This window comes from Coregonus clupeaformis, chromosome 18 (genome assembly GCF_020615455.1).
Source record: "Coregonus clupeaformis isolate EN_2021a chromosome 18, ASM2061545v1, whole genome shotgun sequence".
NCBI classification, from domain to species: Eukaryota; Metazoa; Chordata; class Actinopteri; order Salmoniformes; family Salmonidae; genus Coregonus; species Coregonus clupeaformis.
The window spans coordinates 56,917,264-56,945,024 of NC_059209.1; the positions used below are offsets into that span (position 1 = coordinate 56,917,264).

General features: G+C 43.9%; 1 protein-coding gene across 1 annotated transcript in view; it reads left to right on the forward strand.

The window, feature by feature from the left end:
* Positions 1 to 27,560, forward strand: part of LOC121551002 (RIMS-binding protein 2-like) — a 46,131-nt gene extending 18,571 nt beyond the window's left edge. Inside the window, exons 10-22 of the mRNA XM_041863497.2 lie at positions 10,131 to 10,282; positions 10,593 to 10,781; positions 10,956 to 11,246; positions 11,919 to 12,059; positions 12,372 to 12,548; positions 17,981 to 18,101; positions 20,181 to 20,368; positions 20,946 to 21,114; positions 21,319 to 21,381; positions 21,761 to 21,864; positions 22,934 to 23,005; positions 23,211 to 23,354; positions 26,258 to 27,560. Coding sequence (XP_041719431.2) covers positions 10,131 to 10,282; positions 10,593 to 10,781; positions 10,956 to 11,246; positions 11,919 to 12,059; positions 12,372 to 12,548; positions 17,981 to 18,101; positions 20,181 to 20,368; positions 20,946 to 21,114; positions 21,319 to 21,381; positions 21,761 to 21,864; positions 22,934 to 23,005; positions 23,211 to 23,354; positions 26,258 to 26,452 — 2,006 coding nt within the window. The 3' untranslated portion in view covers positions 26,453 to 27,560. The remainder of the gene's footprint in view (positions 1 to 10,130; positions 10,283 to 10,592; positions 10,782 to 10,955; positions 11,247 to 11,918; positions 12,060 to 12,371; positions 12,549 to 17,980; positions 18,102 to 20,180; positions 20,369 to 20,945; positions 21,115 to 21,318; positions 21,382 to 21,760; positions 21,865 to 22,933; positions 23,006 to 23,210; positions 23,355 to 26,257) is intronic.
* Positions 27,561 to 27,761: the final 201 nt, after the last annotated feature.

Here is a 27,761-nt window from a genome sequence, read left to right on the forward strand (position 1 = left end):
CCCTTCATAACCCCTGGCACAGAGAAACCAGTAAGCCTCGCTCTTAAAAAACAAAGCATTGGTTCAATCGCCAGACTATATAACTGCCCTGAAATTGGGCATCCCTGCCTGATGCCCCTTTGGACAGGGATGGAGCAACTCAAACCACCCCCCACCTTCACCATACACGAGGCCCCAGCATACAGTAAATTCATCCAAGACAAAAAAACATCCCCAAACCCAAAGGCTTTCATTGTTTTAAACAAGTACTGGTGGTCCACACGATCAAAAGCCTTCTCCTGATCCAAAAAAAGTAAACCCACATTTACATCAGACAGTTTACAAATGTCTAAAACATCTCTTATTAGAAACAAGTTGTCAACAATAGAGCGATCAGGTACACAGTAGGACTGGTCCTTGTGGACCAACAATCCCAGATTCTCTTTCAACCTGTTTGAGAGACATTTAGAAACAATTGTATATTCTGCACACAGCAAAGCAACAGGTCTCCAATTTTTTTATGAGAGCCAAATCCCCCCTTTTTTGGCAACAGTGAAAGTACCGCACGTTGACAAGATACAGGAAGAGAGCCCTCATGAAAAGATTCACACACCACTTCATAAAAATCCTCCCCAATAGACCCCCAAAAGTGCTTATAAAACTCAGATGGTAAACCATCAATGCCAGGGGCTCGGCCTGTTGAGAGCTGCATAACTGCTGTGGACAGCTCTTGCAGTGTAATGTCAGAGTCCAATGCGACTCTTTGCTCAGGTCCCAATTGAGGAAGACCGTGTAACAACTGTTCAGTACACAGAGAGTCACGATCCTCCACCTTATAGAGGACAGAATAGAAATCCACGGCATGTTGACGCATTTCACTGTCATCCGTGGTCACCTTCCCATCAGGGAGACGAAGGCAGACCATCTGTTTACGTTGCAATGTCGACTGTCCTAGGTTAAAAAAAAAGCACTAGGAGCATCCATATCCTTGAGGGAAGCGAAACGAGACCTAATCAAGGCACCCTTCACTCTTTCATGCAGAAACGACCTCAGTTCATGTTTCTTGTCCTGTAAGTTCATGACTAGTCCGGGGTGAGCAACTTCAATTCAATAGATTTTATGTCCTGTTCAAGGGCCCTGATAGTCTCTTTAACTTCAATTCGAGACAGAGCAGTATACTGTTGACAAAATAATCGTATTTGGGCCTTCCCAACCTCCCACCATTGTCTCATGGACTCAATATTCCCTTTTGTAACCCTCCATTTCTCCCAAAACAACAAAAACCTTTCCCAAAACATGACATCATGTAACAATTTAACATTAAAATACCAAAAAGATGATGACCTTCGTGGACAGGACAAGTGAATATCAACAGTGACAATATGGTGATCAGAGAAACCCACAGGAGTAATGTCACACCTTCCAAACCTACTACAGTATTGCTCAGATACATACAACCTGTCTAACCTTGCTGCACTGACATGACCTTCATTAACTTTCAGCCATGTGTACTGCCTAACTTTTGCATTCCTTACTCTCCACACATCAGAAAGCTCAAACTCAGTTAACAGACCAGACAGGCAAGTGGCTGACCGCAGATGAGGTTCTTCAGCGGTGCGATCAACAGTAAAATCCACTGTACAGTTCCAGTCCCCCCCTAAAACCATACACCCTTCTTGGTCACACTGTCTTAAGGTTTCCTTTATTTTATCAAAACCAACAATACGCTCTGTACCCTCATTAGGAGCATAAACATAAAAAATAAAATAAAAAAATTAAAACATAACATCCACCTTGACCAATAAAACCCGACCCTTGACAATCTCTGTTGTAGATACCACAGTCACCCCTAAGCCTGAAGAAAACAAGATTGCCACCCCAGCACTGAAATTAGTACCATGACTGAGTATATGCTGCCCCTCCCACCACATACCCCAGTCAACCTAATTTTCATCACTGTGTCTCTTGTAGGAAAACTACATTAAGCCTTTTCTGTTTTATTACTTCTAATACCCAAGCCCTCTTATTCCTGTCCCTTCCCCCATTAATATTGAGAGAACCTACCCTTAGTACCTCCATATAGAAAATAAAAAGGAAAAGCAGAAGAAACCACAGAGAAACCAGACAAAGAGAATAGAACACCCTATGAGGCATAATCATCATCATTATTTAAATGTTCTCTTAACCTGACCACGTTTCCCACCACCTTTTGCTGCTGCAACAGCAGTAACACATTTCCTCAAGCGAAACCGCTTCTTCTCACTCAACTGGTCTAACCCCACCGTCTTCTGTAACATCACAGCTGACCTCACAAATTTATCAACATCAAAATAATCTGCCAATTTGACAGATTTCCCAAAAGTCTGATCAAGAAACCCATTTACCTCCTCTAGATCGTAAATTGAGTCCTCACCAGCTGATATCGTATCAAGAGCGATATCCATATCCTTCTCCTGATCCTCCTCAACTGAGGCCACAGACCACTGACTCTTCTACCACATCCCTTTCAACTCTCCCCACTTGCACCCCATCACTCGTACCAGGCATCTCATCCACTACCTGGGAGACTAGCCCCACCTGAACCCCATTACTTGTAGTGGGCATCTCCTCCACTACCTGGGAGACTAGCCCCACCTGAACCCCATTACTCGTAGTGGGCATCTCCTCCACTACCTGGGAACCTAGCTCCACATGAACCCCCCTGTACCTCAGCACTCATAGTGGGCATCTCCTCCACTACCTGGGAGATTAGCTCCCACATGAACCCTCTCCTGTAACCCATTACTTGTAGTGGGCATCTCCTCCACTACCTGGGAGATTAGCTCCACATGAACCCCCTCCTGTACCCCTGCACTCGTACTGGGCACCTCCTCACCAGTCTGAGGAAATGGCCCTTCAGATCCATCCTTACCTTCTACAACAATATTTTTCTGCTGCATAACATTTCCCTCTGGTACAAGTTGCATCTCTGTGCCCTCAACACGGACAACTTGTTCCTCAGCAACAGATGCTTGTGGCTGCTCTACCGCTGTCAGCCCACCTCTCCCTACATCAGTGGGCCCAGGCATTATGAGGACCACCTGCGCCCCTCCCTCTGCCTTCTCCCTTTTCGGGCAAGCATGTCGCTTATGACCAACATCCCCACACTCAACACTGTTGACTACCCGTACTAGCATAAGCCATATACAGTCTATTGTCATACTTGACTTTAAACGCTAACTCCAAAGTCTGCTCTGGTGAGTCCAAAAACATAAACACCTGTCGCCGAAACGACATAACCTGTTTCAACTCCGGGTGTTTGCAACCCAATGGGACAACCTTAATTGAACTTGCAAACTTCCCAAAGCGCAATAACTCGCGCTCCAATAAACGGCGGTACATTTGATATCGTTACCCTTGTTGACGGAGAAAAAAGCGGCGTAACTTGAATAAACATTCCTTTAAGAAGTACGCCATGCTCAACCATACGATCAACAAGGCGCTCTTCTTTAAGAAATACCACCACCGCTTTATTCATCCGTGACGCATAAGCAACATTCTCATATCCTACTTTCTCTCCTACGGCGACCAGAACCTCCTCCACCGTGACAGTAGCTTCAGTAACACACCTAAAGCCGTGCCGAAGTGACAGGGACGGCGTCCCCATTCGGGCTGCCATCCCCACCAAAATCAGCGTAATTTCGACACGAAAAACAATATACTTAATTCTACAAGAAAATAGAAATAATAACCTTAATCATGCATAGAAGAAAAAAGGATATGAGAGAGAGAGAGAGAGAGAGAGAGAGAGAGAGAGAGAGAGAGAGAGAGAGAGAGAGAGAGAGAGAGAGAGAGAGAGAGAGAGAGATCAATGATTTCCCTATGTTGTCTGGACATCAGTAATCAGTCCCACTAAAAAGGAAAATCAATGTGTGTCTAAAGAACAAGCTTGCTAACTCCAACTGTACATTTTTGCAAAACTGAAATTAATTGAGCTGAGCTGAATGTACTGACTAGCCCTGCTGTGTGTGAGTGACTGCTTGACTCTAGTGGAAGGGAGTTGGTCAGGAAGAGGAGGATGAGGTGTGAGGGAGGGGACAGGACAGGAGGGACAGCTGTACTAGGAGCTGTGTGTGTGTGAAGGGAACAGGGGGGGCTTATTGCCGGGAACACAGTGGGCCTTGACCTCACAATGTGATGGTGGCGCTTGATAAGATAAAGACAACATTTGAGAATGTATCTTGTTCCTGAGGATAAAGTCACCAGTTACATGATCCACTTTGTGCCCTCTGCCGTGTCATAACGTATTCCAGTCCTCTCTCCATTGATGTTTTTGATGCCACCGTCCCTCCTTCGTCTTTATGTTCAGTAATTTCCTATTTAATACTGGAGCTTGGAACATGTTAGAATCACTGAGGTAATAATGTCTGTTGTCCACAGTGTGACTGGGTGTGAGCTCATCACATGGTCTGTTTTTAAACTCATTGAACTCAGAGAGGCACCTGGAGCAGACTGTCTCAGCATCAGCCTTTAACACTAGTGTCTAGAGGGAGGTTGGTTTTGTACATGGCATTTATCTTGTTCCTGAGGATAAAGTCACCAGTTACATGATCTACTTTGTGCCCTCTGCCGTGTCATAAGGTATTCCAGTCCTCTCTCATTGATGTCTTTGATGCCACCGTCCCTCCTTTGAGGATAATGCATGCCACATGTTGAGTTCCAACCAGGACCACTGCTTATCCAGAGAACGGAGATGGTTAGAAATAACTTGATGTATCATGCAACCTAAATGTCATACAAGGGTTCATGCAAGGGTTATTCATCTTAGTTGTTTTTCTCTGCATGAGTGTACATAGATGGATGGGTTACACTGACAGGATTTAAATGCACATTTGAGCTCTCACCGACATTCATGCTTTATAATAGTCATAGTTTAATGACTAAAACAGCTGAATGCTCAGAATGTCTACTGCTGAGTCCTCCTCTTCAGAAAGGGGTATACAAGGTAGGTATATCTGCTGACACTCATCTAGTGGAGAGATGTGATTAAGATGTATTGATGCACATTATCAGATGGTGCTCTGCTCTGCTCTTCACTGCTCTGCTCTGCACTTCACTGCTCTGCACTTCACTGATTTTCTCTGCTCTTCACTGCTCTGTTCTTCACTGCTCTGCTCTGCCCTTCACTGCTCTGCTCTGCTCTACTCTGCCCGTCACTGCTCTGCTCTTCACTGCTCTGTTTTTCACTGCTCTGCTCTGCTCTGCTCTACTCTGCCCTTCACTGCTCTGCCCTTCACTGCTCTGCCTTTCACTTCTCTGCTCTGCTCTTCACTGCTCTGCTCTGCAATAAATAGTGCTGAATGGACAGCTGACTGCCTCTGTAAGACTGCGCGTGTGTGCATGCGTGTGCGTGTGTGTCTGCCGGGCACTGGCAGCTCAGCACAGCATGTTGGTTAGCACACAGCAGAGGCAGCAGAGGTAGACGGACTGTGAAAACCAACCTGACTGTCACTGGGTGCTCTGAGGAATACACTACATGGCCAAAAGTATGTGGACAACCCTTCAAATTAGTGGATTCGGCCATTTCAGCCACACCCGTTGCTGACAGGTGTATACAATCGAGCACACAGCCATGCAATCTCCATAGACAAATATTGGCAGTAGAATGGCCCATACTGAAGCGCTCAGTAACTTTCAACGTGGTACCTTCATAAGATGCCACCTTTCCAACAAGTCAGTTCGTAAAATGTATGCACTGCTAGAGCTGCCCCGGTCAACTGTAAGTGATGTTATTGTGAAGTGGAAACGTCTAGAAGCAACAACGGCTCAGCCACGAAGTGGTAGACCACAAAAGCTCACAGAATGGGACCGCAGGGTGCTGAAGCGTGTAGCGGTTGCAACACTCAATACCGAGTTCCAAACTGCCTCTGGAAGCAACGTCAGCACAATAACTGTTCGTCAATAGCTTCATGAAATGGGTTTCCATGGCCGATCAGCCGCACACAAGCCTAAGATCACCATGCGCAATGCCAAGCGTCGGCTGGAGTGGTATAAAGCTTGCTGCCATTGGACTCTGGAGCACTGGAAACGCGTTCTCTGGAGTGATGAATCACGCGTCACCATCTGGCAGTCCGACTGACGAATCTGGGTTTGGCGGATGCCAGGAGAACGCTACCTGCCCGAATGCATAGTGCCAACTGTAAAGTTTGGTGGAGGAGGAATAATGGTCTGTGGCTGTTTTTCATGGTTCTGGCTAGGCCCCTTAGTTTCTGTGAAGGGAAATCTTAACGCTACAGCATAAAATGACATTCTAGATTATTCTGTGCTTCCAACTTTGTGGCAACAGTTTGGGGAAGGCCCTTTCCTGTTTCAGCATGACAATGCCCCCGTGCACAAAGCGAGGTCCATACAGAAATGGTTTGTCGAGATTGGTGTGGAAGAACTTGACTTGACTGCACAGAGCCCTGACCTCAACCCCATCAAACACCTTTGGGATGAATTGGAACGCCGACTGCGAGCCAGGCCTATTCTCCCAACATCAGTGCACGACCTCACTAATGCTCTTGTGGCTGAATGGAAGCAAGTCCCCGCAGCAATGTTCCAACATCTAGAGGAAAGCCTTCCCAGAAGAGTGGAGGATGTTATAGAAGCAAAGGGGGACCAACTCCATATTAATGCCCTTGATTTTGGAATGAGATGTTTGACGAGCCATGTAGTGTATGTTTGCAGAAATACTGACAGCATGATATTACACCAATAGACATACATACAGTGCATTCATAAAAGTATTCAGACTCCTGGATTTTTTTAACCTTTTTGTTACGTTACAGCCTTATTCTAAAATTGATTTAAATTGTTGTTTTTTTCTCATCAATCTACACACAATACCCCATGCATACACACACACGATAACATGCGCACTATACACACACGTACACATGGATTTTGTAGTGTAGATATGTGGTAGTGGTGGTGTGAAATCTGTGAATGTATTGTCATGTTTTTAAAATTGTATGAACTGCCTTAATTTTGCTGGACACCAGGAAGAGTAGCTGCTGCCTTGGCAACTAATGGGGATCCATAATAAATACAAATACAAATGTCAAAGTGAAAACAGGTTTTTAAAATGTTTTGCAAATTCAAGTCCGGGCTCTGGCTGGGCCACTCAAGGATATTCAGAGACTTGTCCCGAAGCTACTCCTGCATTGTCTTGGCTGTGTGCTTACGGTCGTTGTCCTGTTGGAAGGTGAACCTTCGCCCCAGTCTGAGGTCTTGAGCGCTCTGGAGCAGGTTTTCATCAAGGATCTCTCTGTACTTTGCTCTGTTCATCTTTCCTTTGATCCTGACTAGTCACTCACTGTCTGCCGCTGAAAAATATAGCAAGATGCTGCCACCACCATGCTTCACCGTAGGGATGGTGCCAGGTTTCCCCCAGACGTGATGCTTGGCCTTCTGGCCAAAGAGTTCAATCTTGGTTTCATCAGTCCAGGGAATCTTGTTTCTCAGGGTCTGCGAGTCCTTTAGGTGTTTTTTGGCAAACTCCAAGCAGGCTGTCATGTGCCTTTTACTGAGGAGTGGCTTCCGTCTGGCCACTGTACCATAAAGGCCTGATAGGTGGAGTGCTGCAGAGATGGTTGTCCTTTTGGAAGGTTCTCCCATCCCCAAAGAGGAACTCTGGAGCACTGTCAGAGTGACCATTGGGTTCTTGGTCACCTCCCTGACCAAGGCCCTTCTCCCCCGATTGCTCAGTTTGGCCAGGTGGCCAGCTCTAGGAAGAGTCTTGGTGGTTCCAAACTTCTTCCATTTAAGAATGATGGAGGCCACTGTGTTCTTGGGGACCTTCAATGCTGCAGAAATGTTTTGGTACCCTTCCCCAGATCTGTGCCTCGACACAATCCTGTCTCGGAGCTCTACGGACAATTCCTTCGACCTCATGGCTTGGTTTTTGCTTTGACATGCACTGTCAACTGTGGGACCCTATATAGACAGGTGTGTGCCTTTCCAAGTCATGTCCAATCAATTGAATTGACCACAGGTTGACTCCAATCAAGTTGTAGAAACATCTCAAGGATGATCAATGGAAACAGGATGCAACTGAGCTCAATTTCGAGTCTCATATCAAAGGGTCTGAATACTTATGTTTTTTATTTTTAATACATTTGCAAAAATGTCTGAACCTGTTTTCGCTTTGTTATAATGGGGTATTGTGTGTAGATTGATGGGGGGATTTTTTATTTATTTAATCCATTTTAGAATAAGGCTGTAACGTAACAAAATGTGTAAAAAGTCAAGGGGTCTGAATAGTTTCTGAATGCACTGTACATACATGCATACATACATACATACTGTATATACAGGTAACTGCCAAAATAAAGGAAACACCAACCCAAAGTATCTTAATAGGGTGTTGGGCCACCATGAGCTGCCAGAACAGCTTCAATGCGCTTTGGCATAGATTCTATAAGTGTCTGGAACTCTATTGGAGGGTTAAGACACCATTCTTCAATGAGAAATTCCATTATTTGTTTTTTTGTTGTTGGTGGTGAAAAACGCTCTGAGGCGCCGCTCCAATGTTTCCCAGAAGTGTTCATTTGGGTTGAGAGCTGGTGACTGAGACACACACATACATACATACATACATACATACATACATACATACATACATACATACATACATACATACATACATACATACAAAAAATAAATAAAAGTAAAATACATACATACAGTACAGTCAAAAGTTTGGACACACCTACTCATTCCAGGGTTTTTCTTGATTTTTACTATTTTCTACATTGTAGAATAATAGTGAAGACATCAAAACGATGAAATAACACAAATGGTATCATGTAGTAACCAAAAAAGTGTTAAAAAAATAAAAATATATTTATTCAAAGTAGCCACCCTTTGCCTTGATGACAGCTTTTGGCATTCTATCAACCAGCTTCATGAGGTAGTCACCTGGAATGCATTTCAATTAACAGGTGTGCCTTGTTAAAAGTTAATTTGCAGAATATCTTTCCTTCTTAATGCGTTTGAGCCAATTAGTTGTGTTGTGACAAGGTAGGGGTGGTATACAGAAGATATCCCTATTTGGTAAAAGACCAGGTCCATATTATGGCAAGAACAGCTCAAATAAGCAAAGAGAAACGACAGTCCATCATAACTTTAAGACATGAAGGTCAGTCAATACGGAACATTTCAAGAACTTTTAAAGTTTCTTCAAGTGCTGTCGCAAAAACAATCAAGCGCTATGATGAAACTGGCTCTCATGAGGACCGCCACATTAAAGGAAGACCCAGAGTTACCTCTGCTGCAGAGGATATGTTAATTAGAGGTACCAGCCTCAGAAATTGCAGCCCAAATAAATGCTTCAGAGTTCAAGTAACAGACACATCTCAACATCAACTGTTCAGAGGAGACTGCGTGAATCAGGCCTTCATGGTCGAATTGCTGCAAAGAAACCACTACTAAAGGACACCAATAAGAAGAAGAAGAGACTTGCTTGGGCCAAGAAACAAGACCGGTGGAAATCTGTCCTTTTGTGAGACGCAGAGTAGGTGAATGGATGATCTCCGCATGTGTGGTTCCCACCATGAAGCATGGAGGAGGAGGTGTGATGGTGTGGGGGTGCTTTGCTGGTGACACTGTCAGTGATTTATTTAGAATTCAAGGCACACTTAACCAGCATGGCTACCACTGCATATTGCAGCGATACGCCATCCCATCTGGTTTGCGCTTAGTGGGACTATCATTTGTTTTTCAACAGGACATATTTTTATACATGACTCTAAGCATGATGGGATGTTAATTGCTTTATTAACTCAGGAACCACACCTGTGTGGAAGCACCTGCTTTCAACCTGCTTTCAATATACTGTACTTTTTATCCTTCATTTACTCAAGTGTTTCCCTTATTTAGGAAATTACCTGTACATATAATACAATACACATCATATTGTTTCCTAATTGCCTCATTACACACATGTTTTATTGCATAAATAATCAAATGAAACATGGCATTGAAACATGGCATTGTATGGAATCAGGTCAATACATTATTCTCCTTTGATGGAATATACAGACAGCTCAGCTGATATTGTATTGTTTTTTAAGTGTTATAGTGTATTGTGTTAAATTCTTACACTTCTGTGTTTATGCTGTCCCTCCTAGGTCCTCCCTTCCCTCCCCAGGAGGTGCAGGTCCAGTTGGGCCAGAAACCTGGGGTGCTGCAGGTACGATGGAAGCCCCCCCTCCTCACCCCCACTGGAACCTCCAATGGAGCCAGCGTGATTGGCTATGCTGTGTGCACAAAGGGACAAAAGGTGCGTTTGAATGATGTATTATGCAGAACCTCATGTTCAGTGCTGTAAAAGGGAGTGAGTATTGTAACAGCTAACCTTCAGTGCTGTGATTTGTATGTAACACTCTACCGCCATCTGCTGGAGAGTGGTGATGAAACAGTGATGTTCAGTCTATGGTTTCTGCAGGGCTTTTGTAATGCAGTGGTTTACAAACAGATGTTAACCAGGCTCTATTTTGCCTGAAATTCTGAAATAATATATTGTGTTTATTACATAAGATATGTGTATTGAAGAGGTGTGTGTGTGTTGTCCCTGTCCTGTGTGTGTCCAGATAGCGGAGGTGATGTACCCTACGGCAGACTATGTGACAGTGGAGCTGAACAGGATCCAGTGTCTGGAGGCCAGGGAGGTCATTGTCAGGACGTTATCAGCACAAGGAGAGTCTCAGGACTCCCCCGTGGCCACCATACCGCACAATATCCTGGGGCCTCCCCATCACTCACCCCACCACCGCCCCCCTGCACACCCCCATCCTATGCCCCAGCCCCAGCACCATCCGCCACACACACAAACACACCCGCCCTACCCCCAGACCTACCCCCTGTCACACCCCCAACCTCAGGTCCACCCTCGATCCCAGCCCCACACCCTGCCTCATGGTCAGCCTCTGCACCTCCCAGCCCCTCACCCCCAGCCCCAACACCAGCCTTACCCCATGTCTAAGCCCAAACTAGTAAGTGCCAGAGAGTCAGAAACCAAAGAGCATCAGGCAGGCCTGCGGCCTGGCCCGCCCTGGGAACGCTCCCTCTCGCCCCTCCCTCCTCCCATGTGTGGACACAGTCTGGAGCCGCCCCACTTCCAGGGGCGCCGTTCGCCCTCTCCTCAGAGGATCCTGCCCCAGCCTCAGGGAGCCCCCATCCCCAACACCATCGCCAAGGCCATGGCCAGGGAAGCTGCACAGAGAGTGTTCGCTGAGAGTAACCGGGTAAGCAGCCACAGAGCCACTATAAATACAGTATACTTAAGCAATAAGGCCCAAGGGGGTGTGGTATATGGCCAATATACAACGGCTAAGGGCTGTTCTTAGGCACGACGCAACGCGTGGTATATTGGCCATATACCACAAACCCCGAGGTGCCTCATTGCTATTGTAAACTGGTTACCAACGTAATTAGAGCAGTAAAAATACATGTTTTGTCATACCCGTGGTATACGGTCTGAAATACCATGGCTGTCAGCCAATCAGCATTCAGGGTTTGAACCACCCAGTTTATAATTCAGATTGACCTATGGCATGATGATGTACAGCGCAAACAGAGCTTGATTTGTGTGCCAAGTGCCTTCGAAACTCTCAACACCACATGGTACTACTGATTCAACACTATAGAGAACTAATATCACGTATCATTGTGATGCATCTGCAGCAGAGGAGGCTGGTGGGAGGAACTATAGGAGGACAGGCTCATTGTAATGGCTGGAATGGAATAAATGGAACGGAGTCAAACAATTGGTTTCCATATGTTTGATGTGTTTGATACGTTCTATTTATCCCATTCCAGCCATTACAATGAGCCCGTCCTCCTATAGCTCCTCCCACCAGCCTCCTCTGATCTGCAGCTATATGTAAGGTTTTATTGTCGCTGTTTTCCTTTGTCAGATTGAGAAGAGGAACATCTTCAGTGAGCGGAGCGTGAACTCTGATGAGGAGGAGGATGGTTATGACTCTCCCCACACCAGGAGGAGAGGGGCCTCTGTGGACGAGTTCCTCAGAGGCTCTGAACTAGGGAGACATGTACGGGTAATACAAAACAACAACCCTGTCGCATGTTAAATACAGAATAACACACCCACTGGGCACAGACGTCAATTCAACGTGTATTCCACATTGGTTTAACGTAATTTCATTAGAATGATGTGGAAACAACGTTGTGTGCCCAGTGGGTAGTTTGTTTCTGTCCCCATCATCACTCTGGAGACATTCCTCCTGGCAAAAATGCATTCTATTCTATTCTCAGTGTAGAGTTAGAGTGATGTGGACAAAGAAACATTTATAAAGACTTTATACGTTTTTAAACAAGTTGTTACTTTAACCTGTGGCTCCATGTTCCAGCTGGTCGTCCCCCCTATTTCCCAGCACCACTACAGCCACAGTGAAGAGTACCAGACAGAGAGCAGCCGCGGCTCAGACCTGTCTGACATCATGGAGGAGGACGAGGAGGATCTGTATTCTGAGATGCAGCTGGAGGAGGGCCGTCGACGCAGCATCAACTCTCACAACACTCTCAAGGTACAGCACACACACATATACCCCATCTAGTGGTGGTCTGACCCGGGGAGGAGAGGAGGGTACAGAGGGAGGTTGGGGTGAAAGGGAGGGTCATCCCATCTACCGTGGCCCAGACTGCCCTATCTCACTGTCAGGCTCTACATGTACGCCCGCTGTGGCTTTGCCTGCTGAGCGCTCCAGCCTTGTCTAAGCTGAACAGCACACCACATCAGCTTTATCATCCAAGGCTTAACTTACCCATCTGAATGGCTGTAATACACACCCAGCATGTACTGTATGAAGAGAGGTGAACACACTATGTGTTGTCTTACTGATCTTGGTATTGATAGAAACATGGAATGTTGTTTTGTCTCAATATGTATTGCATTTTAATATACAGTTTAAGAATGTCCATATTTTGTAATTATTATTGTTCATGAATACTCTGTTAATACTCTGTGTTGTAACGGAATATGTCAGTGGCCAAACATTTACCTTATAAAATGTACTGTACCATCAGCTAGAAGGGTCATGGTACATCGAATTCATAGGGGAATCTCATTTAAGTGAGTTTAGGCTACTTAAATGGAAGAATTCACTTTTGGTTGTGTTCGTCTCATGTTCTACCTTTTGTGTTAGTTTTTTTTGGTGATGTGTAGATGATGGTTACCTTTGTGGATGTGTGGACCTGTCTCCATTGAGTATGTTGAAGGGACACGTGGATGTGTAGCCAATAGTCATTGTGTAACAAGATCTACTGAGTGACATTATTAGTAGTGAAACAGGCTATTTTTACTGCGTTGATCATAAATACGAAGTAAAGTGTTAAACTGTATTCATTGGGAGTGTCGATGTATGAAAGGCTTCCAAGACGCTTCCAAAGAAACATGTTTGTATTTCAGCTGTGAGTAGACTTTCAGTTGATAAGAGTCAGCCAGATATGATGCCTTACAGTGAATGAATCCAACCCTGTATATTGTACAGTACTCAACAGAACAGTCTTTTTAGGTCTATTATTAATATGCCGATACTGAATCTGCCTATGTTTCATATGACAGTACCTCATCATGTCATCAATCAGTATATCTCATGTCTGTGCAACAAATGCATGTCCTGTATGTATTCATGTCTTTGTATTATGTTCTTGAAATGGAGTAGAGTGTTCTGTGCAGTAGTGCATGCAATAAGGGTCAAAAAACAGAAGCAAGCACATTTAGTAGATAGTCATTATTGGAAAATCTAAATCTGTCATAAGAACAGATAATGTCTGAAAATGTAGAACAGACTGAGATACCTTTAAAATTTCTTATTTTGCTTATGCAAGTGCTTTGCTCAGTTTGCTGCCATATTCCTCTTAGTTAGTATATATACAGTGGGGGAAAAAAGTATTTAGTCAGCCACCAATTGTGCAAGTTCTCCCACTTAAAAAGATGAGAGAGGCCTGTAATTTTCATCATAGGTACACGTCAACTATGACAGACAAAATGAGGAAAAAAAATCCAGAAAATCACATTGTAGGATTTTATGAATTTTTTTGCAAATGATGGTGGAAAATAAGTATTTGGTCAATAACAAAAGTTTCTCAATACTTTGTTATATACCCTTTGTTGGCAATGACACAGGTCAAACGTTTTCTGTAAGTCTTCACAAGGTTTTCACACACTGTTGCTGGTATTTTGGCCCTTTCCTCCATGCAGATCTCCTCTAGAGCAGTGATGTTTTGGGGCTGTCGCTGGGCAACACGGACTTTCAACTCCCTCCAAAGATTTTCTATGGGGTTGAGATCTGGAGACCGGCTAGGCCACTCCAGGACCTTGAAATGCTTCTTACGAAGCCACTCCTTCGTTGCCCGGGCGGTGTGTTTGGGATCATTGTCATGCTGAAAGACCCAGCCACGTTTCATCTTCAATGCCCTTTCTGATGGAAGGAGGTTTTCACTCAAAATCTCACGATACATGGCCCCATTCATTCTTTCCTTTACACGGATCAGTCGTCCTGGTCCCTTTGCAGAAAAACAGCCCCAAAGCATGATGTTTCCACCCCCATGCTTCACAGTAGGTATGGTGTTCTTTGGATGCAACTCAGCATTCTTTGTCCTCCAAACACGACGAGTTGAGTTTTTACCAAAAAGTTATATTTTGGCTTCATCTGACCATATGACATTCTCCCAATCCTCTTCTGGATCATCCAAATGCACTCTAGCAAACTTCAGACGGGCCTGGACATGTACTGGCTTAAGCAGGGGGACACGTCTGCCACTGCAGGATTTGAGTCCCTGGCGGCATAGTGTGTTACTGATGGTAGGCTTTGTTACTTTGGTCCCAGCTCTCTGCAGGTCATTCACTAGGTCCCCCCCGTGTGGTTCTGGGATTTTTTGCTCACCGTTCTTGTGATCATTTTGACCCCACGGGGTGAGATCTTGCGTGGAGCCCCAGATCGAGGGAGATTATCAGTGGTCTTGTATGTCTTCCATTTCCTAATAATTGCTCCCACAGTTGATTTCTTCAAACCAAGCTGCTTACCTATTGCAGATTCAGTCTTCCCAGCCTGGTGCAGGTCTACAATTTTGTTTCTGGTGTCCTTTGACAGCTCTTTGGTCTTGGCCATAGTGGAGTTTGGAGTGTGACTGTTTGAGGTTGTGGACAGGTGTCTTTTATACTGATAACAAGTTCAAACAGGTGCCATTAATACAGGTAACGAGTGGAGGACAGAGGAGCCTCTTAAAGAAGAAGTTACAGGTCTGTGAGAGCCAGAAATCTTCCTTGTTTGTAGGTGACCAAATACTTATTTTCCACCATAATTTGCAAATAAATTCATAAAAAATCCTACAATGTGATTTTCTGGAATTTTTTTCCTCAATTTGTCTGTCATAGTTGACGTGTACCTATGATGAAAATTACAGGCCTCTCTCATCTTTTTAAGTGGGAGAACTTGCACAATTGGTGGCTGACTAAATACTTTTTTCCCCCACTGTATTTCTTATTCACAAGCCCAGGCTGTGCTTGGTGCAATATGTTTTAAGGCTTTTTTAAATTAGTTAATTCACTTATATGTTTCGTGAGTTTGTCACCTGTTTCATTTATCTGTGAGAATTTCTCATATGGCAGATTTTTTGAACCCTTTACTAATCTGTCCTGGCTAACGAAATCCTCTCCCAGACCCATCCCCAGTGTGACTCTATCACTCCCTTTGGTTCCTCCCACAGATTCCCGTTCAGAGCATGCCATTTCCCCCAGCTCACGGAATGACACTGCATGCCTTACTGTCTGTCCATTCTGCCACAAATAACTAATTCTGTTCTTATTTTGTCTTTTTTCCCCATTTAATTTTTTATTCACACACTGTGTTGTTTCCTGCCTGTTCTAACACCTTCAAAAACTAAATGAACCTCCTGAAATTTAAACAAAACTCTTAATTCAAATGCCAAACCAAACCAATCAACTCTGCGCTCCGCTCTGTGGCTGGCACGTTCTGGTCGTACAGAAGTATTACAGGCGTCAGGACCTGGGGGAGGAGAGGGACTGCTGGGACCTACAGAGGGAGGTGGTGAGACAGAAGTCCCTACGTCGTAAACGGCTCCACAGCATCCCTGAGGTGGCGGAGGACGAGCCTGACGGAGTGGACGGGATGGGTCATCATCATCAGCGCCTGCGCTTTGAAGACGGAGGCAGGCCTGGTACACCCCGCATGCATCGCAGGGTTCCCCGTATCTACCAGCAGGACCCCCATCAGCACAACCACATCTCACCCAGCAAGAACCACCGCCGCCTGCTGCAGCGTCAGCACTCCTCTCCCCGCTATGGCTACGCTTTCGAGGAGCGCCGCCTGCACCGGCTCACCAAGAGTCCTGACAGTGGCCTGGACTGTGGCAGCGAGGAGGAGGGCTCTTTGGGGTACAGGGGTTACCCCCACGGCAGCCCTATAAGGGGCCATGTCCGCTACATCCACTGTGAGGGGCCGGTAGAACGAAGGGCCCTGGCTGCAGGGAGGAAGAAGCAGCTGACACGGCAGTGCAGCATGGATGAGGACTACTGTGACAGCCCTAAGACAGGCCACCTGTCTGACCTGAGGAACAGGGAGGTGCACTACGGGCCAGCCCGGGAGCGGGAGAGGGAGCCAGGGCAAAGCCCCAGACACTACCCCAGGGACGGCGCCCTGAGCGAGGGCTATCACAGGGACCTTAGGGCCAGCTATGTGAACAGGCTCAACAGGGTCTCGGACCAGCCGCTGGTGTGTGTGACTCCGACTCTTATTTGCTGTACATTCCATCAGCAAGCAGTTAAACCATACCTTTTTTATTGGTGTTTTTTCTCTCTATGGGTCTCACACATTTACATTGATTTATTTTTGTTTTGTGCAGTATTCTGGCAAGTTATTAGTATATGTTCATGGTGATTCTTATTTGTAGTTTTTCATGTGTGTAGTTTGTTCGTTCTTAGAACGTCCAGTGAGTTTTTAAGTGAAGCTTTTTTGATTACCTAAAGGCCATTTCAAAACGTTTTTGTGTCTGATGTCTCTGAGGAGAAATATTCATTTAACAACAAAATGGCAGTTCAACCATAATAGTTTGCATGGGGATGCGCTATCCCTATTCTGCTCCGCCCTCCTCTCTCAACCAGCCAATGGGGTTGATATGCAGCTCTGACAGACATCTTGCCCATCCTATCCCACCTCTGACTTTACCCTGATTGCTCCGCCTTCCACAGGGGATCTCTATTCCAGCATGTCCTGGCTCTCATTGCTCGTAAAGGCTGGAGTCCTATGACAGATCAAGCCTTTCCTAGTGGGACTACATCGAGGGTAGTCTCTCATAGCCTTTAGCTGATTTAGCCATCAGTCCATCTGCATCATGTTAGTGCTTGGCAGACAATGAACTCTCCCCTCTTCATGTTTTCCCCTACATTTTTTAGCAGAATGTCCTCTCCTACTCCCATACTACACACAGCAGTGGTCAGCTTGTTGCTCGATCCCCCTCCCCCCATCTCTGTCCCATATATCCTGTATGACTAACTGGATGAGAAGCCTTTGGGCTTCAGTCTCTCTCTCTCTCTCTGGTTTGGGCCCCAAGCTGAAGCCATTCTGGTTGTGCTCAGCTAACCATGCCTTTCTCCATTCTATTCTCTTTCCTGTACTCGCTCACTCCCTCTTCTCATCAAGGAGCTGACATGTGCAGAACAAAAAAAACAAATGGTCTTTAGCTAAACATCTGATCCTGTTGTGGTGTCTGGGGTTGATTTACTTTGGTTTTGTTGATGGTTTATTGATTTGTTTGTTCTCTTTATTTTATGGGTTTATTTATTACTCTTATTTTGCCTCCTTAAGGACAAATGGAAGTTACATCATTTGCACTTATGGTTTTGCAATCCTTTTGAATGGCTGATTTGTTCTGTGAGGGAGGCAGTGTAAAAAGGAAGTTTATTTTAACCTAGGCTGTATTTTCTCTCCCTCTAAAGATTATAGGTGACTCCCCCTCCCATGGATGCTCCCATGGCGACCGGCTGGACCAAAAAGGGAGGAGGCCGGTCCACGGTGGCAATCCCCCACAGCGACGGCCCATGATGGTTCCTTCCATTGGTTAGTGCGGTCACCACATGACGAGATGCCCCGTCCTCCTCTGCAGGGACTGGTGTTGTGTATTTATTTATCCCATGTGTTGCCTTACCCATGTGAGCTGAGCTGAACATCTCTCTCATAGACACATGACCTTAAACAACCATGTAGTTCTCTGTAGTGGTGTGCCCCTACACCTGTACTGTAGTTCTGACCATCTTCATACCTCTTTATGGTGTTTTTGACTTGGCATAAGCAGTTAGGGTGGAGGGGCTTCTACTGTGTACTTGGGGCTTCTAACAGAAAAAGTGAAGAGATGTGTGGTTGTAGGTCTATAGACTTCATATGCTGTGAGACTAGAGGGCTCACCCACTTTAACCCTTCCCTATGTCTCACACAGTGCAAAGCATTGCTGTTTTACATTGAAGAACTCCAGAGTACAACCTGTTTCCTTATCCCACCACCTGATCCCCATGACCCCTGACCCCCCCCCCCCCTGACAGTAACACTGTGATCTGATTGGTGTCTTCTGTAGAGATCACCATGATGGAGAGTAACAGTGAGGGGAACCTCTCACCTGGCAAGGAGGATGTTTACTATCATGGCAGTGTAGCTCGGCACAAGATAAGGCATCATAATGGTATGTGGCCCAGCTTCTCTCTAGAACAACATAAATAAACCTTGCAAATGACAGAAAAGACAGTGTTAAGAACCCTAATTGATATTAGAGGTAAATGGTAGTCTAAAGCTTGTGTGTGAATTTTACACTGGACTGACAGGCAGCCTCAATTCCAGGCCTCCCTTTGAGACCCCTTCCTTCCTTCCTTCCTTCCTTCCTTCCTTCCTTCCTTCCTTCCTTCCTTCCTTCCTTCCTTCCTTCCTTCCTTCCTTCCTTCCTTCCTTCCTTCCTTCCTTCCTTCCTTCCTTCCTTCCTTCCTTCCTTCCTTCCTTCCTTCCTTCCCTCACCCATCCCTTATTTTCACCCTTCCTCTGCTCCTCCCTGGCCCTCCTCCCAGGGTGTATAGCCTCCCCCTGTTCACTCTGTTGATTTTGCATGACTGATTGTTTACAGTACAGTAAGAAGGAAAACCATTGGATGTGTAAGTGGACTGGTGTCTTGTTGGTATCACTCCATTGCACAGTGATGAAACTGCTGTCATCTAAACCAAACATTAGTATTGTATCATTAAAACATCATTTAACAGAAATGTTCACTGAATTGTTCTATTAAAATATTTGGTTTGTTTGCTCCAGGAAATCCATGAGTGAATGAATATCACAGTGATTCCTTTCCTTTCCCCTCACTGTCCCTGATATGGTCCTGATGAGTCAGGTTTCTGCTATGACATTTGATGTTCTAATTTCTTTTAGGAATGTTCATTTGCCCTTTACCTTAATACTGTATTTCTAATGTGAGCATGGTTTTACCCCTCTTGTATTGATAATGAAGCATACTTCCTCATTTTGAAGAGTGCAACGCATGCATGCCTATTGAGCTCTGTGAGAGGGTGAAGTAAAACAGCAATGAACAGTCAGTCTGTTTCCCTCCATTCTTTTCATGTTCATGATCATTTAGTTCCCTCTTCATCCCATTGCTTGGCTTGACATGTGCTGGTGTCTCTCCTACTTTACCTCTGTCTAACTGTATCTGTAAGTGTTATACTCTGTTTGTCGTTTTGGTGTCTGTCATACCAGCAAGAGATGTGTGAATAAACTGCCAATCTGTGCTATCTGTCATTTATAGATAGCATAGACTTTGTACAAAGAAAAGTATCCTGCGAACATATTCTCATAAATTCAAATTTGTAGATTTTGTAATTAAGGTCTTATAAAAAAAAAAAATATTTGAGCCATGTGCTCTTTGAGAGGATAATAAACTTCGCAATGGACAAAATAGTGCAGAATGACCGTTCTTCAAACCCCTTTAAATCTTGGGGTCTTTTTTACACACATACATTTCATGGCCCTCTCCCCTGTCTATCAGCTCTGACAAAGTGACATCTTCTCATCCCCCTACCCTCCACTCCGCTCTACTCCCCAGCCTGTCCTGGGCTGGCAGTAGCAGGGCTGGCAGTAGCAGCAGTGCCCTCTCCTATGTTTCAGATGGGTACGGCGGGCATGGCTGCGGGCAGGGCCGAGGGCGCCGGTCGCCAGAGTACTACGAGGAGTCGGAGCCAGAGGACCTGGCGCGTATATTTGTGGCCCTGTTTGACTACGACCCTCTGTCCATGTCCCCCAACCCTGATGCTGCTGACGAGGAGCTGCCCTTCAAAGAGGGCCAGATCATCAAGGTGTTTGCCTGAGCCACACAGTGCTGTAGTCCAATCTGCTTCACTCAGACTAACAACAGTAGGGCCTAGTGATGACTTACAGCAGGGTTCACCAACTGGCGGCCCACGGGCCAAATTCGGGTGGTTTCATTTGGCCCCCAAACATACTTTTTTGTTTTTAGTTTTTTACATAAAAGACTGTAAATACATCAGGAAATCAGCTCCAAGTGATTTAATTTAGGAAATCTGTTCCCACATATTCCCATGCATAATAGAGAGACGTGATCGTATACAAATGCAAGCAAGGTTTGAAATGATTATGTTTTAGTCAAATATATCTGTTTGGGTTAATTTGCAGTCTACAAATTATTATGTTCCAGCCCCCCGACCATCTGCTGAAGAAAATAATCATCCCGCGGCTGAATCTAGTTGATGATCCCTGACTTATCGCATTATGGTCATCAAATTTCACTAAAATGGACAGGCCCAGAATTTGATATAGTTCTGCATCTACTCTCTGAATTTGTTATTAAAACAGTCATGCTGGTGGCAGTCTCTTTCTCTCCCCCCTGCTAACATTGTTCTCTGTGCTGGTCAGGTGTTTGGGGATAAGGACACGGATGGTTTCTACAGGGCAGAGATCCGTGACCGTCCAGGTCTGATCCCCTGTAACATGGTGTCAGAGATCCAGACTGAGGATGATGAGATGATGGACCAGCTACTCAAACAGGGCTTCCTCCCACTCAACACTCCTGTAGAGAAATTAGGTAGTGCAGCACCTGGACTCCCAGTTTTTTTCTCTGCTACTTTTTCTCTCTCTGCTTTGCAGTTGATTTTCTCTTCCCTTCCTCTTCTCTTCTTTCTCTAACTTTATTTTTCTACACTGATGTCTATTGCTGATGGTACTCTCATTTCTCTGTCTCTACAATCGTTTCCCTCCTTCTTTTTCTTTTCTCTGCTTTCCTGTGAAGTGAACTGCGACCGCTTCAAAGATGGCCGCTCAATAAACCGCAGGTCTCGAAAATCCAAGCGAGGTCTGTGTTCTCTTTAGATGCACTCTTCCTTCATCTTCACGCTTTGCTTCCTCCACCCTTTCTTCACTTTTCTTCTATGAGTGTTTGAGTAGGGAATTCTGGGTATTTTCTGTCCGTCTCCAACATGCTCGTCTCCAGTAAAGTAGTGGGGGTGTTCGTTACGGCATTCACCTTCATGTGCCATGTATCATTGAAACTGAATCATTCATTCAGCCTTTGCCATGGTAATAGACGGTCATTCATGCCAAATCATAAGGCATTACATACTGTCATTTTAGTGTGGGAATTTACAACTGTGAGTAGTAAGGTGAGTATCTCTAGTTGAGTGTGTTGCTTATCATTCTTATTGATTGAAGACTGTCTGTGTTTCTCTGCCCAGAGAGGAACAGGCGGAGTGGGCGTCAGCACCACTCGTCCACACGTAGAATGGTGGCCCTGTATGACTACGACCCCAGGGAGAGCTCCCCCAACGTGGATGTGGAGGTACTGCTAGACCTCTAACTTTATATCCTCTTCTCCCATGCTTCACCCCCATTTACAGACCAGATACCATCAGGATGCATGTGACTCAATACCTCTGTCCCTACCCTTGATTGTATAACATGATATAAACAGAAATATACAGTAAATTCTTTATAAACTGAGAAAAAGGATATGACCAGGAGTACATTTTGTCCAGGTCACACAGTGTTTCCTGTATGTACAGCTCAGTTTTTCCTATAGGAGATGTCTTACAGCTCATGAGAGAATAATTCAACTGTATGCTACATGCTGTTTGTAGAGTATTACTGCTATTATGGAGTCAGGTGTAGAACTAGTTCTACCCTGTTACTAATGACTTACCTGCTTGCCTTGCCAACATTGCACCAATACACCAGCCATACTTACTCCCTAGATTTACTCCCAGTCTGTACCATTATTTAGTCCCCATTATTAGTAGCTTAACCTTTTCCTGTTGTACTTATGGCCCTTCCCCCTGGTTTCACTCACTCTCACCTTTCTATTGGCACGGCCACACAGTATGGGAGAGACAGGCTGAATGAGCAGGTGAGTGAGAGGAGCGTCCACTCTCTGTTTTCTCCGTAACTGTTGTTGGACTGTTCAGAGGAGGTGGGCTTCACATGGTGGATGAGGCTACAGTATACACCTCTCATGAATACAGCCCCTCACTCACTGTCTGCGCTGGCATCCTTCCTTGGGTTGGTTTGTGTGTTGAGCAGTCTCCTACGTTTGGTTTGTGTGTTTTGGAGAGGCCTGTAGGAGTGGATAGTAGATAGTAGTATGGTATCCCTATTGTCTGTGTTGCAATCCTGTTTTCAAACATCCAACACTTGATGCATTTGATAGTTTCAACAGTCTGCCAAGACTGCATTGACACTTCTAGATTTACAATGCATCTCTGTGATTGGAATAGGAAGTACAGCATTTCACACAAATTAAACCCTAACAGTATCCCATGTGGTTGGGTTATAGAGAACTTCAACAGATTCAAGCTGCTTTGATGTAGAGAAAGCAGGTCAAACTTAACTCACACATCTCACTGTTTTGACAGGCTGAACTGACATTCTGCGCTGGTGACGTCATAACAGTTTTTGGTGAAATTGATGAAGATGGGTTTCATTATGTAAGTATGTGAGATGTGACTTACACTTAATGAAATTAAGTAGCACATTTGTCTTCAACCAGCTTTGTGCAAATAAACACCAGTGAAAATGACAGTGACAGTAATAGTAGACAGTGACATAATTTTGTATCCCTTTTGTCTAGTCATCTATATTGTGGAATCCGATGTACATTCTATGCGAGTCACCCTGTTTGTGATCCCTCAGGGCGAGCTCAATGGACACAAAGGTCTTGTTCCCTCCAACTTTCTAGAAGAAGTGCCTGATGATGTTGAGGTTTTTCTCACTGACACTCCATCTCGAGAATCTCGATACCCCCAGGACGCTGCAGCGCGGATAAAGACCAAAAGGGTACATGCTCTTTCGCAGTACTAGCCCTCTGTCATCCATTTACTATGTTCCATTCCCTTTATCTCCTTACTCCTTTAGTTTTCTGTCTGTGCTTGTGAATGTTTCATTCCTGAACGTATGATGGGAATTCAGACTTTGGAGACATTATGCTGTAAACGTTGTTGATGTCTCAGAAATATAACGAAAACTATTAATACTTGACAGAGGTACTTTTATTTTTAATGTTGACTGCTGTGAAGGGGGAAGCATATGCATTTTAAAATGTGGACATATTCATAAAGCATTCTCAAAGAGAATAAACAGAAACAATAAAAGAAAAGCAGAATTTTAACTTTAACTGTTTTTTTGCACATGCACATTTAGCATTGCAATGAATGCTTTGTGAATATAACCTGTGTTTAATCTAAAATAGTTTCTAATAGAGGAAATAGTTTTGATGTACTGGAGGATGAAATATGTAGACTGTAGCACCGCATGTTTTCTCTTTAAGATGCATGAATTCCCCTTGAACCTTTTTATAGTGAAAAATAAGTCTAGTACAGTATAACTTTTGTATTTGCTTCCGAAAGCCTTGTTTTTGTATATTGCTTACTTGTAAAATAGCACGCAAGACATCAAGAAGATTATGTTGCTCTTTGAGAGTATAATTTCAAAAGTAATCATAATACTAGCAGGAAAATAATGTGACAATAATTCTTTGTTTAACAAATAATTGCAAGTTAATGTTTGAATATCAACAGGTTTCATCTGAAGTTTCTTGGTTGGTTTTATAATTTGTCATTCTCATAGTGCAGACTATTGAAATGCCATCACTGCATTTTTTTTTCCTCACCCGCTTGGCAAAACAGAAGAAGAGTGTTCATTTCACACCTTAAAGGCTCTGTTTCCGTCACGTAAGTGAGCAACTGAGGATACCAAGGTTACGCTCCCCTCGTCTAATGCAGATGACATGGGTTCCCTTAGTTTCCGCTATGCAACACACAAACACCTTTTATGACCTTTATTTTGCCAGTTTATATTTCAGTTCATTCATTTTGAATGGATGTAAATCGTTTTTTTATTAACCTCAAAACATTACTGATAGAATACTGTGGAACACACCAGGATGACACACTTGACCCCAGTTTACTTGCTTGACAGTTTTTATTTACATTTTAGTCATTTAGTAGAGGCTCTTATCCAGAGCAACTTACAATTAGTGCATTCATTTAAGATAGCTAGCTGAGACAACCACATATAACAGTCGTAGTAAGTACATTTTCCCTCAATAAAGTAGTTATCAGCAAAGTCAGTGCTAGTATTTGACATGAGTTTATTGTAAAAGCATTCAGGTTGTTGTGTTGACTTATAAATAATATATGCCATTTAGCAGACACTTTTATCCAAAGTGACTTACAGTCACGCGTGCATACGTTTTACGTACGTGTGGTCCCGGGAATCAAACCCACTATCCTGGCGTTGCAATGCCATGCTCTACCAACTGAGCAACTTAAGGACGACCACCCATCCAATGCATTAGACAAGAAGCATGGTATCTTCAGTTGTTTCTCTGGGTGTTGTATATTACAATGTCCGTCTCTCAAGATAAGTCTCCTGCTGTAAATCATGGTAAGCTAAAAGGCCATTGTTGCACGTCTAGGTTGCCTCCCTGTAGTACTAGTAGTAACATTCAGTCAGACTCTATAGCTAACATTCTAATAGAACCTCCTCTCTCCTTGAAGTAGTGCACCCTGCCACACTTAATCTAATCAAACTCTGCTAGAAACAAGTCAATGGTAATTAGATGTCTGCCAGACAGGCAATCCAATCAATCAGATAAAAATGTAATTGGCATTTCTTTACCCATAGATGCCCAAGATAGTGGTCTGCTCCACAATGCCCTTGTTAAGTTGTTAGTGGGGTGCACTTTTTCTTTCATATAAGGAATGATGCGAAATGGCAAAAATAGCTATTAACATGGTTTTCTCATAGAAAGTGGTATCAATTAGATTTTCTAACCATATTTTAATTAACATGAGAAATGGAGAATCAAATTTATTATTGAGTTTGTTTAAATATCTAAGTTGCTTGCGATCAGATTTGTAAATACTACTTTTTTAAAGCAGGTTGAATTGGTTCCAACAACCTTGATGAAGTTACCTTGATGAAGTGATTAATTGCTTCAAAAACTGGTAAATCTAAACACTTATCTCCCCTCTACATTTGATGAACTATGAACAGTCAATGCGCAGAATCTTATGAACCTCTTCTTGATCTGGACGTGTGTCTATATGTAGTTATGTACTACAGCCATATACTACTGTGATAGAGACTACAGTCTCATGTTAATGGTATCTTAAGGATCCATCTTTCCTAAGTGCAATTGAAAAGAAGCCTTTTAGCTCATGATTACAATTAAGGAATATTTAGATATTAGATGTTTACTGTAACCTAGTTGTATATGAATGCCCTTTATATTTGAAAAGAAAATCTGCTGTCATATGTTGTCCCATAATGTTAATACAATATTGTATCTCTTGTTTTTGTGTGAAAGGCATGGCCTTTGCCATTGATAGCCATTCTGGAGAATCTCAGCATAAAATGTGCTTTTGGTAAAGAGAGCAGTAGTATGCGGACATATTATTTGGCATTGAAGTCTTTATCTTTTAAACCAGCTTGATGACAGACTGTGTCAACATGGCAGTGGGGAGGGGGGTATACAGCACCTCAGTACACTAAAGAGACGACATCCGAGCATTGACAAGTTGAACTGGGCTGCACTATAAGGGAGATAGACTGATGAAGCCAAAGGTATGGTGGTCCTACTGAGACAGAATGGACTGAGTGGAAGGGAGTAGTGACTGGGGTGCAAGAGGGCTGGCTTTTTAACCCCCCTGAACTGTCCCTTACGGGTCTCCCATTAGGTTCCATTGGAAAAATCGAGTCCGCCCAGAAGAGCCGCCTACCCCACAGTGCGCCAACACATCCCCGGCTCTGGCCCTGCTACCGTGGGGCCTGGCAGTCCCATTAGGAGACCCCACGACTTGTCCTCCAAAAAGAAAAAGGGACTGCTCTCCAAAGGGAAGAAACTATTGAAAAGACTTGGCACTGTAAAATAACCCCTTCATATACTTGAAGTATATTACCAAACACATCATAGAGGGCTCTATTCAGTCTGTAATGCTGAAGCGGTACAGATTCCGCGATAGAAATGTAAAGGTCATTTCCGATTGAGCCGACATAAACAACGTTTACCGTGAATGCAGTCTCCGCTAAAGCGGGAACATTGCCTTTAAATTTAAATCAGGCAGTAAAGCTGAATTTCCTCGATGCAGATTGAATAGAGCCCTAAATCTCAAACACTTCCATTCCTGTATGTTCAGCCCTGTGAGAAGAAAAAATACAGTGGTCAAGGATTTTGATGGCATTTGACAACTAGTCAAATGCTGTGCTCTTACACATCTGTTGTTGTATACTAGAAACCATTTATTTTTTAATTGCAGTACGTATTTCGAATACCGTCCAGGGACCTCATAGTTTGACATTTAATGTCATAAGCCAACCTCTCTGGTCATGTATATTTTGCTATCTGAAGCACAGGACTGCAACACGATGTGATAAGATATTCTCCATTTTGAATAGGCCAATAGGTACATAGGTGTGTGTTTGACTGTAGACTACAATGTCCCCCAGAATTAGGTGTTTAAACCAGTCTCTTTAGGGCTGAGATCAAACGATAGACCTCAGAATGGCCAGTCAACATCATACTTGATGAGACTACTACTGGTGGCCCACCCTAACCATACACTTCATATTGTAGTACTCATAATGAGGCAAGGAAAATAGCAGTTTTATGGCCAGGCAGCTGAGGTCATTGTATGGGAACTGTATGGGAGGTTTGCATGTTTTACCGAAAGCACATCCAGAATGATCATTCCCACTCAACGTTTGAAAGCACATGCTAACTGATGGCCTTTTCTATCAGAACATGTTAGCAAGGCACATGTGCATGCTTTGTCGGTGCATTTGATGACAGAATCTACATTGTTTGAGCAAAATGTACTAAATTAATTGCAGTAGTAAAAAGCATGCAATCGTTTTCTTTACCTCCATACAGAATATTCCATACAAATCTAATTGTCAGATTGGTTCTCAGTTCAACTCGAGCCAAGGTACAGTGCCTTGCAAAAGTATTCATCCCCCTTGGCGTTTTTCCTATTTTGTTGCATTACAACCTGTAATTTAAATTGATTTTTATTTTTTTATTTCATGTAATGGACATACACAAAATAGTCCAAATTGGTGAAGTGAAATGAAAAAAAATTACTTGTTTCAAAGAATTCTAAAAAATAAATAACGGAAAAGTGGTGCGTGCATATGTATTCACCCCCTTTGCTATGAAGCCCCTAAATAAGATCTGGTGCAACC